The sequence below is a fragment of the Hyaena hyaena genome, unplaced genomic scaffold (assembly GCF_003009895.1).
Source record: "Hyaena hyaena isolate Hyena2069 unplaced genomic scaffold, ASM300989v1 scaffold_454, whole genome shotgun sequence".
Taxonomy (NCBI): domain Eukaryota; kingdom Metazoa; phylum Chordata; class Mammalia; order Carnivora; family Hyaenidae; genus Hyaena; species Hyaena hyaena.
Window position 1 is genome coordinate 617,353 of NW_024081086.1, and position 15,139 is coordinate 632,491.

At 38.7% G+C, this 15,139-nt stretch overlaps 1 protein-coding gene across 1 annotated transcript in view; it reads right to left on the reverse strand.

The window, feature by feature from the left end:
- CA13 (carbonic anhydrase 13) overlaps positions 1-15,139 on the reverse strand; it is a 36,916-nt gene that overhangs the window by 18,369 nt on the left and 3,408 nt on the right. The window contains exons 2-3 of the mRNA XM_039253469.1: positions 13,886-14,083; positions 5,997-6,115 (exon numbers count right to left, since the gene is read on the reverse strand). Coding sequence (XP_039109400.1) covers positions 5,997-6,115; positions 13,886-14,083 — 317 coding nt within the window. The remainder of the gene's footprint in view (positions 1-5,996; positions 6,116-13,885; positions 14,084-15,139) is intronic.

Sequence of the window (15,139 nt, forward strand, 5' to 3'; positions counted from 1 at the left end):
CCCTATGACCCAGCAATAGCACTGCTAGGAATTTACCCAAGGGATACAGAAATGCTGATGCATAGGAGCACATGTACCCCAATGTTCATAGCAGCACTCTCAACAATAGCCAAAACATGGAAAGAATCTAAGTGTCCATCAACTGATGAATGGATCAAGAAGATGTGGTTTACCTAAACAATGGAATACTACATGGCAATGAGAAAGAATGAAATCTGGCCATGTGTAGCAACATGGATGGAACTTGAGGGTGTTATGCTAAGTGAAATAAGTCAGGCAGAGAAGGACAGATACCATATGTTTGCACATATAGGACGATTAGGAGAAACTTAATGGAGGACCATGGGGGAGAAGAAGGGGAAAAATAGTGGGGGGGAGAGGGAGGGAGGCAAACCATGAGAGACTCTTGAATGCTGAGAACAAACTGAGGGCTGATGGGGGTAAGGGGGAGGGGAATGGGGGTGATGGGCATGAGGGGGACACTTGTGGGGATGAGCATTGGGTACTATATGGAAACCAACTTGACAATAAACTATTTTAAAAAAAAGAAAGGATGAGATCTTGCCATTTGCAAGGACATGGATGGAATGAGAATATATTGAGAAGAAAGATAAGTCAAACAGAGAAAGACAAATACCACATGATTTCACTCATATGTGGAATCTAAGAAACAAAACAGATGAACACATGGAAAGGGTGGAGGAGGGGGAAGAAGAGAGAGAAACAAACCACAAGAGAGTTTTAAAAAGAGAACAAACTGAGGGTTGATAAAGGGGGAAGGGCTAGATGGGTGATAAGTATTAAGGAGAACACTTGTGATGAGCACTGGGTATTGTACATAAGTGATGAATTACTAAATATTATTCCTGAAACCAATGTTGCACTGTATGTTAACTAAATACAATTTAAATTTTAAAAAGGGGGGGAGGGGGGCTTGGGTGGCTCAGTTGGGTAAGCATCTGACTTCAGTTCAGGTCATGATCTTGCAGTTCATGAGTTTGAGCCCCATATTGGGCTCTCTGCTTTCAGCGCAAAGCCCACTTCTAATCCTCTGTCTGCCCCTCCCTTGCTCTTTCTCTCTCTCTCAAAATAAATAAACATTAAAAAAAAAAGTTATTCCAGTGGTGCTATGTTCTAGGCTGGTGTGAGATAGTTGGAGGAGGAACAAAACCTGAAAACACTAGATGATGAAACAAAATTCATTTGGCTCACATTCCACTGGAAGGGTGGGGCTGAAAAGAACATTAAGGTTGTTTTAAATGGCTCTGTGCCAATCTGTGCTCACTTAGTAAGAGATGACACCAAAGAGATAGAAAGATGTGAAATGACTTCTTTAGGTTCACAACCACAATTGACTAGAAAATGAATATGTAAGTAAAGAGAAATGAATCTATATATTCCTTCTGCTGGTTAAAAGAGAGCAAATATTTAGAATATCCTGGGAAACTAGAGGAGCAAAACTCGTTTTAAACAAGTCTTTCTCCCACACACCTTGCCTAACTGGTAGAAACATCTTCATAGGAACTGTTATCACTTGTATTAGCATTTGTATTTGAATTAAAACTCAAACAAATAGGAAACTCACATTTCCTGACTAACAACAGCTTTGGTGATTTGAGAGAAGTCTTAGGCACTACAAAAATGGAAATGAGCAGATTCTTTTCTGTTGGAAAATAATTTCTAAATAATAGTATTATTCAACTTTAGGATTTTTATCTGCATACTACTGATATGTCAATTATGCTTAGTATGCCCAAGATTGCCATTAGTGTTAAAATCATAGTTTTACTATCAGCTACATATTTAATATGCTTACTATATAATCTGCACAAGTTGGAATCAGATGAAGTTCTAAATATGGAGTGGGTTATTAGTCTACTTTGTATAGATGCCTAACTCTTGGGATATGGTTTTTCCTGATTTAGATCACTTTAATCTCTCTATAATGGTCACAAATCATCAGAGTAGACCTCAAGTTAAGTTTTCATATGGTACACTTTAAATGGTTTTCTTTTCATTTCTTTTCTTCTGCTTTTTATTTTTTAAGAGGGTACAACTCAATGATAATCACAAAATTAGGTACAAAAGTGGCTGGAAAAACTAACACTTTAGAATCCTATCTACGGCTCAGCACAAAGGGACTCTTTTGAATCTGAAAGCAAAATTAAGTGATTCCCAAATTTAAGTAATTCCCAGCTCCAGCCTGGACCTCTGTCCTAAACTCTACGTTTGCACCCATCAGCCCTCTTGAACATGAGCCTAGGACATCTATCTAATGGACCCCTCAAACTTAACATGTGCAAAACAGAAAGTTAACTTCTCTCTACAACCTGCTTCTCCCTGGACCTCCCCATTTTAGTAAATGGCAGAACGATCCTGTTTGTTCAAGCCAGAATCTTAGGAGTGTTTCTAGACCTCTCTCTTTTCTCCCTTCAGTCTTGTCATCCATCCTTTTCATTGCCAAGTCCCACTGACTTCGCTTCTCAAACACATCATGGATGCATCTAGCTCTCTTCATCTCCACCACACCCACACCCCAAGCCATCGTCTTTCATTTGCACTACTTCCATAACCTTTATGTTTGTCTCCCTGTTTCAACCTTAGCCCAACCTCTTCTCCACATAGCAGCTAGTTCTATTCTATAAAATATAAAGTAGAATATGACATTCCCCTGCTCAAAACCTTCCATCGTCTTTGTCTTGATACATTGAGGATAAATCCCAAATTTCTCACCATGCCCCACAAACTGTGACAAGGCATGGTCCTTGCCTGCCTCTCCACCACATGGCCTATAACTTCTCCCTCATTAATTCCAATCCCAGAAGCCAAAGACTTTTGCTTCTTAGACATGCCAACCTCATTCCTGCCTGGGGTCGCCTGTCTTTGCTGTGCCCTCTTGCTGAAGAGCTCTTTAGATGTTCTCATAGTGACTCCTTAGCCATTCAGTTTCAATTCGTATAAATCACAAAGAAACTTGTCCTAACTACTCAGTCACATTACCAGCTCCTATATATTGTTCCTATCAAAGTACTTACCACGTACCATTTATTAATGGTATACCTACCCCCAACCCTGAGGTCTGACCCAGACTTCCTTATTCTTCATCAGGAGTCTTGTCTCAAACCAGAAACAATGACCCCCTCCTCTACTCCCCTTCAAGCTAAATTAATCAACAAATCCCACTGAAGGGGGATATTTCCAGTCTATAATTCCAGCTGGCACTCAAATTAACTGTACTGTCATCAATTTACCTGTAACTCTCCCCAAAACCCTTCTCACTGAGTACCCTTATCCATCTCTGCTTCAACCCTATTGATTTTCAAATCATTCCTGGAATATTTTTTTTTTATTTTTTTTTTTTTACAAATAGTTTATTGTCAAATTAGTTTCTACATAACACTCAGTGCTCATCCCCAAAGTGCCCTCCTCCATGCCCATCCCCCCCTCCTGGAATATTTTTTAAATGCAAATGTGATCACTTCTCAGTTCAAAGCCAGTCAGTGGCTTCCCAGTGCACAGAGGATGAAGTTCACAATCATTACCATGACTTACCTCATTAAGTTCAGGCCCTCTGGCCCTGCCAACCCTATGTGTGGCAGCTCGCCTCCCTGTTATTCACGCATTAATCCAACTAGACACTTTGTTCTTCAACTATGGAATGCACTTTCCCACCCTAACTCCTCAAAATGATCCTATGCACAGGGCCAGTGCTGTCTCTCCCCTTTGCCTGGCTCATTCCTGCTCATCCTTCAGGTTGGGGTTGAAGACTCTTCACAGGGAAGTGTTCCCTGCTCTGTCCTTACTTCCTTCTAGCATTCCCTTCAGGGTGAGCACGAGTCAGCTGGGCAAACATGGGGACGTAGTGGGTCACAATGAATTCTTAAAAAGTGAATGAATTCATGAACAAATGAACAAAATAAGAAATAGCCTTAAAAACATATTAAAGAATACATGAGAAAAAAAGAATATATGAAATTCCAGTCAAAGCTTTATCTCCTTCAAGAAGAAAAGTCTACAAAGATGTTTCTTGCTCTGCAAGTCAGGACTCTGAGCTTCTGGAAAATTTCAAGATGTGAATCCCCTTTTCAAGAAACAACTTGCCAGCTCAAATAAGACCTCTCTGAGAGTGTACATTTAAGTTTATGAAACTAGAAAGTAAAACTATAAAGCAATGTGAATAATTTTTCTTAGTTGTTTAGGAAAATTACAAAGCAATAATCCAAAATCAGCTCAATCCCCACAAAGCCTTTAGGATTCAGAACAATGTGTTAAATTTAGCACACAAAATGTGAGAAAGCAAGATGAAAACTGTTCAGCAGATGATATAAACTGAGACACAGAATCAGGAGTCCCACTTCTCACATTCTTGGCATCTTTTGTCCACTGGCATGGACCTCTCTGACTATACATTTTATTTGCCCATCCTGAAAATAGAGCAGGTCCCATACCTTTATTATTATTTTTTTTAATGTTTTATTTATTTCTAGGAGAGAGAGAGAGAGACAGCGTGAGCAGGGGAGGGTCAGAGAGAGAGAGAGAAACAAAAACTGAAACAGGCTCCAGGCTCTGAGCTGGCAGTCAGCACAGAGCCCGACGCGGGGCTCGAACCCACGAACCGCGAGATCATGACCTAAGTGAAAGTCGGACGCTTAACCGACTAAGCCACCCAGGCGCCCAGAGCATGTCCCATACCTTAAGCACTTGGCCTCAAACAAAGGTGTCTTAAGTAGACAAAATGGACACTTTGGTTGACAGGCTCAAAGAACAGATGTGCATGTGAATGAAGAGCAAAACTGGAAAAAGGTCCTGTTGGCTGGATTTCTCTGAACAGCAGAGTTATAAAGGAGTGTCTATACTCCACAGCTTAGTAGCCATGAGGAAATGAAGACAAACCTTACTGGCCTGGTAACACTGCTCTGTCTCATATCTAGACGACTCACAAGCCAAATTATTTTCACATGAATAGCTTTGGTTGAGTCAGACAATAATTCATTTTGATATGATGAAAAAGCTGGGCGTTAGCAATATTTAACAGTATGAAAACTTGAAGTATATTATGCTTTGTCACTTAACATAGGATTAGAAAAAGTAGAGTATTATTAATTAATATAATTATTAAAAAGTGACTTCCCAATTTTAAAAAAAAATCAATGAGGGGTGTCTGGGTGGCTCAATCTGTTAAGTGGCCAACTTCAGTTCAGGTCATGATCTCGTAGTTTGTGAGTTCAAGCCCCCCATCGAGCTCTGTGCTGACAGCTCAGAGCCTGGAGCCTGCTTTGGATTCTGTGTTCCCTTCTCTTAGTGTCCTTCTCCCACTCATGTTCTGTCTCTCTCTGTCTCTCAAAAACTAAATAAACATTGAAAAGAATTTTTAAAGAGTCAATGAATGCTTTATCTTGTTATGCTTTACCAATGACCTTAATAACAGATTCCACTTTATACCTGTAAATATAGAGATAATGTAGACTTTAGCAGAATTTGTGTCTTTATTTTTTTCTTCCCTACAAGAAACTCTGCCATTTACTATCACCTCCACAAAATATGATATTAGCATATGTCTCTGTCTGGACCAAATATGTACACAGTTGGGCCCAAATCAAAGGTCTCTTTCTCTTTCCTTTATAGTGGACTTTCAGGAAACACAATAGATAGTATAAAAAGATTTGTAATTTGGTATCAGACAGACCTGAATTTAAACCCATCTCACCCACCTCCTAATTGGATAAATTACTTAATCTCTCCAAATCTGCAATTTACTCATTTCTAGAATAAGTACAATAATCCTAAACTTCAGAGTTGGTTTAAGACTCAGAAGGGCCACACTGATTGCTTCTCATATCGAAAAACTCTCATGTTGATTGAATAAAGCAATTTCAGACACCAAGATACCTAATTGGCTCAGGATCAATTTGGAGGCAAGAGAGCTGCCCTCTGAGTTCCTTAAATTCCATCACCTCGGCAAACACAGAACTGTGAATCTATGTCTGCTGGCTTACCTCTGCAGCGTATCTCACTCCATCCACCACATGTTCAGAGCCATGATCATCAGCAGACCCCCAGTGCAGGTGAAACTGCCGCAGCCTGTAGTTTCCAGTGAGGGGACCCCCACGCAGGACTAAATGGCAATGCGTTTTCAATTGTTAGCAAGAAAAATACTCTTTACACATGCTACTATGACCCACATCATCTCCCTGAATTATTCAACATGCTCAGGTCCTCCAAGGAAGTTTTTACAAATGTGTCATTCAGTTTGTGGACAGGAACACAACTTTTAGGTATATGAAGAGCGAAAACAAACATTTTAAAAGGTGTGAGAGTCTACAATACAGATTTTTACGGAACATCTGGGAAATCACAATAGACACAGTGGTTGGAAAGTAGAAGAACTTAGGAGTTCTTAAAGATAAGGGATTGGTCTGTTTATTGGAGAATGTCGGCCTCTCTGAATAAGGATGTGATCTGTAAAGAGGGCCACTTGAACTTGGTAGAGCAGCCCAGCATTATGGTTAAAGAAGAGTCTCCTGCACTGAGAAGACCTAGGTTTAGGTTCTTACTGTGTAATCTTGCATGAACTCTAACTTCAAAGCTTTGGCTTTCATGTCTGTAAACTCAGGAGAGTAATGCTCCCTCCTAATGCTGTTTTGAAACTAAGAGAAAAGTTGAATACAAAGGACTTATCACTTCCTGACACACAGTGAGAACACTGGACATGTTCACTATTATTACTATTTTATTATTGTTGGGATTACTAGAAACATTGGCCAACTAAGCACATCTTCTGTACTTAAATTCTATCTTCCCAGGGAAATCTGGAATACAGTGCAAAATTAACTCTTTCCTGGCAACAGAATCATATCTTAAGTATATTAAGAAGCTTAATATAAAACATAGCTCTAACCTGTTGCCTCCTAATTAATCTTCATTGGACATGTTTAAAAGATGTGGGGGGATAAGAAAGCATCAGATACACCATACACATCACTAATCTCCCATCAACATCCAGTAGAACTAAGTGTTAGATTATAAGGTGTAGCCTTAATAAAAGTTTGATTTAAATGACCTTCCTCTTCAGAGATTTCAGATAGGCAGACATATAGAGATACGGAGAGAGAGAGATCTCAAAATTTGTCAAAAATGATCCATCTTATATGTGAAGGAAAAGAGGTTATGGGGTGCCTGGCTGGCTCACTCATTCGAGCATGTGACTCTTGATCTCAGGGTCAAGTTCAAGTTTCACATTGGGCATGGAGTCTACTAAAAAAAGAAGCAGAAGGTGTTAAGAGGTATCACACGCAGTAAGGAAGAAAAGGGAAAATACATTTGCCTAAGGCACACCCCTCTTTGAGCTCTTCTGTGGGAGAGAAATGATCCAGATTGCTGCCTCTATTAACCAGTACAACTGAACTCATTTCTCCCTTACTCAGTTTGACTCAGCAGAAGTTGAACATCAATGATTAAGAGTTAGTGTGGTTGGAATCCACAAATTTGGGAATGGTCCCAGCTCAGCAACTGAATTATGTGATCTTTCAAAATTCACTTAAGCCTCTGTGGGCTTTAGCTTTCTTGTTTATATTTGTGTTCATCTGTCTGTCTATTTTTAATTAGGAGACTGGCCTGGATGTTCCTTGACTTCTACAATTATCAAAATTACCAAGGGGAAAAAAATGAGCATATGCAATACTTTTTTTTTTTCTGGAAGGGTGAATGGTTGGAGCTTTCCTTAGATTTATTTGAATCCAGATTTTTTTTTTACAATAAACAAAGATGACTATTTCCAAAACCCTGTCAAAAAAAGAAAAGAAAAGAAGCATTTACATCAGAATCTAAGGCTTGCTCTTCTGTTATACTGTAATAAGCAGAGTAATGTTAGTGCTTTGAGTCTCCCACTGGACAGTGTTCTTGAGGGCAGAGACTGGATCTCTGCTGCACCCATCACCTAGCATGTTACCTATCACAGAGGAGATGCATGATAAATATTTGATGAATGAATGAATAAAACATTTGATTTGTCTTTAAACAAACAGTTTTAAAGATTATTCATGGATAAATTAATTTAAAAGGCAAATTTCCCTAAGTGACTCCATACAGCAGGATGCAATGGCATTCCAAATGAAAAGAAATCAATTCTATTGTCCTTTCTTTTTCTTGCAACAGTAGCATAAGACCTGAGCTGAAACATAAAGTCCCTTCACAGATAAAAGGCAGATTACAGAGCTTGAGTAATCAATGTGGAATTAACTTTGGGAGAAGATGCAAACAAGCTGGCTCAGGAGAAAGTCATACTAAAAAACACACATTGTTAGGGAAACATCCAAGAAAAATGGCTGATCTCTGGAAAGCCTGCTCAGTATCCAGGGTTTAACGCCAGATTAGCATAGCTCTGCTAGTTAAGCAACAAAGATTGCCTTACACTACATATTTGGACTCCACATGTGAGTGTTTCAATTAAAATATCCAAGCTGGGGGCACCTGGATGGCTCAGTCGGTTAAGCGTCCAACTCCTAATTTCAGCTTGGGTCATGATCTCATGGTTCGTGGGTGTGAGCCCTGCACTGGGCTCCTCACTGACGCACGGAGCCTGCTTGGGATTCTCTATCTCCCTCTCTCTCTCCATAAATAATCAATAAACTTTAAAATAAAATAAAATATCCAAACTGGGACCATGATCAGCAAATGTCTACTTGTGAAGAAAACATTCTCTTAGAACAGAGCTCTTCTGAAGAAACACAGGATGGGGAAGAGTGAGTCAAAATATCAAGGTTAATTTATCACTAACTTTGAGATGTCTATAATAAAATAACATAACTATAGTATAAAATGAATAATGGCAACAAAAATTATTTTTAAGGAGAATGAGTTAGTGGTTTCAAGCATCAAATCCTTCACCTTCCTCTGTAACCTAGATGAGCAAATAATTTTTGTCTCCATCTTATATTTGAAAACAGTAATCGTTTCTCCGAAATCATACTTGGCATACATATATAGTCCACTTATCCTTTCATTCAGAACTTTTAAAAAATCTATTCCAAATAAAACACTCATATAAGAGGTCTACAGAGAGTAAGAAACCAGAGGTAAATGCCATTAAAGTTTGGGAAATTTTTAATATCTTCATAAAAGAATCCTTGTCATTTGTTATATGTTGCAGGGACCAACAATGTGGTAAAACCAGAAATGTATATGTTATTCTATTGAATTTGACTTTTTAAAATTGTTAGTAATTTGCTAATCCTGCTCACTTTCTGTGTCGTCAATGGCCTTACATGACAAGTAAAGTTTGCAACAACATCAGAAAAAAATTTAATTTAAAAATTGACACACTGGTCTATGAATGCATTTACTGTCTATCCCACTAGGATACATCTGTCTTGTTCTCTTTTAAGGAGCATCTGTCTTGTTCTCTTGTATCTCTAGTGCCTAGGTTAGTGTCGCATCTGTAAATGTTACAAACATAAAATAAGAGACCTCACCTGTAGAAGCATTTCTCCGTAAACTTCAGTTTATAAGGTGCCTACTGAGTATGTGACCTGGGAATCGCTACAGAACATGTTCTTATGAATCTAATGAAAGCCATAGCCTAATCACTGTGTGGTAGACAGTTCTCTGAAGTAAAGCTAAATGAACAGAACATCTGTATTTTGCTTGGACCCCAGGAAAAGAGGAACCAAAGAACACAAATCTGCCAGGATTATACCATGAGAGAGACACCAAAGCGGTAAATGTTTCCAGTCAGTGGGGCCTGAATTCTTTACAGAGCGAGGAAAGTCTTTAGGAAGTCTGGCTTCTCTTGCCCTGAGCATATGCACATCAGGTTATTCTCTGATTGCTTATTCATTCAAGAAGCCCAAAGACCTTACAAAGGACCAGCAACTGTGTCCTATACTAAGTATGGGACGATGAGTCCCTATCCTCAAGGAACTTACGCCTAGGGAAGGAAACATCATTACAATAAAGTTTTGTAATATATACATTGTCACAAGTTACCAATTCAGTTTCCTGGAGATCTTGGTTCCTGGAGGAATCATACAACTGAGGTATCTTTCTCCCATATCTTTTTGTGTTTTATTTTCTTTCCTATGTATAATTTTAGATCTTGTGAGTTTGGTTGATTTGGTGATTTAGGCAGTTACCTCGAACCAGGTAACTAGAACTAAATAACTAGACTGTAACAGAGAAATTGACAATTTCTAGAGGTGAAAATTAAAGAATTAGCCCTGAGTCCATCATGTCACCTGTATTCATTCCTACAAAGCCTTTCTCAGTAAGAAACTAGCTTCCTTCCTTTTGACATCTTTAAAAGATGTCAGCACAGGGGGAGGGGGGATGGGCATGGAAGAGGACACTTGTGGGGATGAGCACTGAGTGTTATGTGGAAACTAATTTGACAATAAACTATTTGCAAAAAAAAAATAAAATAAAAGATGTCAGCACAACATACCTTATACATGGAAAGGACACAGTCCTGTTATTTACTCTTTCTTATTATTATCAGCCTGTTATTAATAGTTATTAAGTATTTACTATATTCCAGGAATTCTCATTTATCGAAATACAACAATCAATACAATATAGCCTTTAAAGATTAAACATTCAGGGGCGCCTGAATGGCATGGCTCAGTCAGTTAAGTCTCTGACTTCAACTCAGGTCATGATCTCACAGTTCATGAGTTCGAGCCCACTCAGTCTCTATGCTGACAGCTTGGAGCCTGGAGCCTGCTTCAGATTCTGTGTCTCCCTCTCTCTCTGCCCCTCCTCTGCTCACGTTCTGTCTGTCTCTCTCTCAAAAATAAATAAACATTAATATTAATAATAATAAAACATTCAAGCAATGAATAATCCACTAATGTTTAAACTCGTTAGATATCAGAGGCACCAGGGTGGCTCAGTCAGTTAAGGGTCAGACTTTTGGTTTCGGTTCAGGTCACGATCTAACAGTTTTGTGGGTTTGAGCCCTACATCAGGCTCTCTGCTGGCAGCGTGGTACCTGCTTGGGATTCTCTCTCTCTCCCTCTCTCTCTGCCCTTCCTCGACTCACGTTGTCTCTGTCTCTCTCAAAATAAATAAGTAAACTTTAAAAAAATTATAATTTAAAGTACTTAGGTGTCAAATGGTAAATATTAATTAATTTCTGGTGGTTTGTAATTTTACTGAGACTTCACCTATGTAGACTAATGAATCCTGTACCATAATGCCATATCAATTTTCTTATTTTATTTTATTTTTTTTATTGAAAGAGTGTGAGCACTGGGGAGGGGCAGACAGAGGGAGAGAGAGAGAGAGAGAGAGAAAGAGAGAGAATCTCAAGCAGGTTCCACACTCAGTGAGGAGCCTGACATGAGGTTTGATACCAGGACCATGAGATCATGACCTGAGCTAAAGTCTCCTGATTTCACTTAACCCACGGGGCCACCTAGGCATCCAGTCATATCAATTTTCTATGTCCTCCAAGAAACATCATTAAAAAAAAATGTTTTTAACTTAAACACACATTTACTGAGTACCTATTGTATGCAAGGCTCTATGCTAGATCGTTGAGTAAGACAGAGCTGTTGCCCACCGGGCGTCTTCATCTGAGTGGAAAGAGAACCACCTGGCAGTTACAGAGCAGTGTGGGAAGCTGTGTGATGGGACAAGCCAGGTGCCACGGGAGGAGTTGTGGGGCCAGTCAGGTGAGATTCCCAGAGAGGTGAGATCCTGACTACAGAGAGGCCAGTAGCGAAGGTGAGAATGCCTTTGTCTTTCCTTGCCAGATTACTATTTACCCCCTACTGTGGCCAATAGGAATTCTTACCCCAAAAATATCATAACCTCCTACCCCCTTTTTAAAGGACTATTAAATTCTAAAGGGTGGCTCACCAGAGGTTAACCATGGGGAGTGCAACTGCCCATCCAAAGAAGCCCTGCAAGGACCATAAGGAAAGTCTCATGCCTGTAGTTTCTCTCTCTCTCTCTCTCTTTTCTTTCATTTATTTATTTTGAGCAGGGGAGGGGCAGAGAGAGAGGAAAAGAGAGAATCCTAAGCAGGCTCCACACTGTCAGTGCAGAACCCAACACAGTGCTCAAACCCATGAACCATGAAGTCATGACCTGAGCCAAAATCAAGAGTCAGATTTTTAACCAACCGAGCCATCCAAGTGCCCCTGAACCCTGGCTGGTCGGATTCAGAGTTAATTTTGGCCAAGAATGGCTTCTTTACAAAATGGAAACTGTTTTATTCAAATGAAAATGGTTTGCTATATAAAGTTTGGGTTTCTTATAGTTTACCAAAGAAAAATAAAAATCAACAACAATTTAACTATAGTGGTTTCTACTTTTTAACTGATATAATACCCAGAATCACCATGAAACATTCTCTTTTTATTTATCTTGAGAAAAGAGAATGAGAATCATGACCCATATTTATGTAGTTTCTGTCTCAGAGGGGCACAAAGTACTTTACAGACATTTCCAATTAACTCTGGTAATTTCACTGTGATCTAGATAGGAACTAGACCTTCACATATGGGAGACGGCACACACTACCAGTCACAGACAAAGTGTCAAATCTGGAAACATAAACTGATTCCCCTGGATTAACTCAGAGTAGAGGGGAAATGAGAGGAAGAGAGAAAGAGACAGGCAGAGAGAGGAAGACAGAAGGGAGAGGGAGAAAAAAGGGAGAGGAAGAGAGGAAACCTAGATCATCATCAAACAAATTCAAGAAAGAAATTTTTATGACTAAGGCTGCCTACATTTATAAATAAAACCTTAAAGTTTTAGGTGACGTATATTTAATCATTTCTTATTTTGACAGCAGGAGTAGATAGCCTCAGGTTTTTATGTTTAAGACATAAACAGTATCAAACTATGATTATGGGTGGTATAAACCTGATACTCAGAAGCCATAGACTATTTATAATGTACCCATTTCATCAACTATATCTATTAATACAGAATCATAAAACTGAGGGCTTAAACAAAAGACAATTGGATACAATATATAAAAAGTGAGGTCTTCCAGGGCCTGGGTGGCTCAGTCGGTTAAGCATCCAACTCTTTATTTCAGCGCACGTCATGATCTCAGAGTTCATGGGTTTGAGCCCCATATCAGGCTCTGTGCTAACTGGGATTCTCTCGCCTCCTCTCTCTGCCCCTCCCCCACTCTCTCTCTCTCTCAAATTAGATAAATTAATTTTTTAAAAAGTGAGGTCCCTCCTCCCCCAAAAAGTTAAAAATACCATGTGTTAATCTTTCCTGTGTATTTTTTACAATGCTCTGATGAAAATGTATCTTTTATGAATTTGACAAATATGAGAAAGAAATTTTATGAGCTTGTAGTTTTTGCTAACAATATAGTATCACATAAATACAGGATATTATTATAAACCTAAATCTGAGATTAGTGAATAAGTGAAAATCTTTCTTCCAATTTAGGATTTTTATAATATAACTATATTTTTCATTAATAGAGCAAATACAACATCATCTTAATATTAGACTAAAAAATAAAAGTAATTTGTCAAAAGCCTTAAGAAGCATTCCAAAATTCGATTCTCTCTAATCTTCTCTCTCATCTTAACTTTAAATTGGATATCATCCATTCTTTGGGGAGTTGATATGCTTGAAGAAGGATTAAATGTCCATTTTAAGGACATTCTCTTTTTCTACTGCATTTAGTTATCAAATTAACAAATAAACTAAAGTTTTATTTGGCTGGTCCATGACTTATTCACAGCGTGAAAGACATTATCCCATGAAATAGCCAAACAAAATTTTTATTACAAGTTCTTGCAAAGTATTAATAAGGAACATACAGTGCATAGGTATTTTAAATATGAAAGATAAGAAATCACAGGGCAGTCACCCAAGACCCTCACCCCCCACCAAAAAAAAAAGAAGCACCAACCTGATTTGTCCTCTGTGTCATCAAAGTCAACGCTGAAGGAATGGCCACTATTACTGATGATTTTGGCTGAGTTTGCATCATACTTGATACTCAGAGGTTGCAGGGAAGAGTCATATTTCACTTCTTTGGTTTTAATCTCAATTGGAGATTGCTGATCCCCATCAGCAATAGGGAAAAATTTATTCCAGTGAATAGGGCCTTAAATATATAGGACCGAAAGAAAAGGACTAAGTATGTTACTTTATTCACCAAACATTTATCGAGTGCAATCCACTATGCTTGAGTTGAAGGAATAAAAAAGATTAATAAAATAAGATATTTATCCTCACAACCTTTGCATCCATTTTTTTTTTTTTTACAAGTCTGGGTGCTTTTATAGGTATGAAAACTTCCTGGTTTGCCTTAATTCATTTACAGCATTAAATCAACCCTTGCGACAAAAAGTATATAAGGTTTAAAAAGTGCTTTCCAAATGTTCCTTTCTACCAAACTAAAAACAACATCATAATTGATCATGGAAAACAATGAGATTTAACCTCAGCTCTAAGAAAGATCTGTGGTAGGCCAGAGGTCTCCAAGTTCATGGGATGAAAGAATGAATGGAACTGAGAAAGCTATGTAGTGAAAAAGGTGCAGTTCTTCAAAATACTATCCCTGGGGTGCCTGGGTGGCTCAGTTGATTAAGCGTCTGAGTCTTGATTTTAGCTCAGGTCATGATCCCATGGTTTGTAGGTTTGAGCCCTGTGTCAGGCTCCATGCTGCAGTGTGGAGCCTGCTTGGGATTCTCTCTCTCTGTCTCTGTCTCTCTGCCCCTCTCCTGCTCTCTCTCTCTCTTATTTATTAAGTTTAAATAAATAAACTTAAAAAAATGCAATCCCTACTTGTTTCTTCTATCACTCACTGGTGTCTTCAGGTGTCACCCAGGCCTCAACTCAGCTACTCCCAATGTGCAACAGGATACTAAGGAAATATGTAAATTTTTCACATAGTATAATCCAAATAAAATGGCTGCACCATGTCAGCAAATGTAATATTGTTGATTATCTTCAGTGGAGTCAGGTAACAATTTCTTTCTTTCTTTGAACATTTCAGAAGGTCCTTCTTTGGTTATTTTGCCAATGTTACATTTGAATTCCAACACAAGGGAAAATTGTCATCCTAATCCTCTACTCAAAAAAGTCAAAACTGCATCAAGTTCCCAAGTCAGACACATGTTTGGTGAACTGATATGAACCAATAAGCAGCCAATTCCTT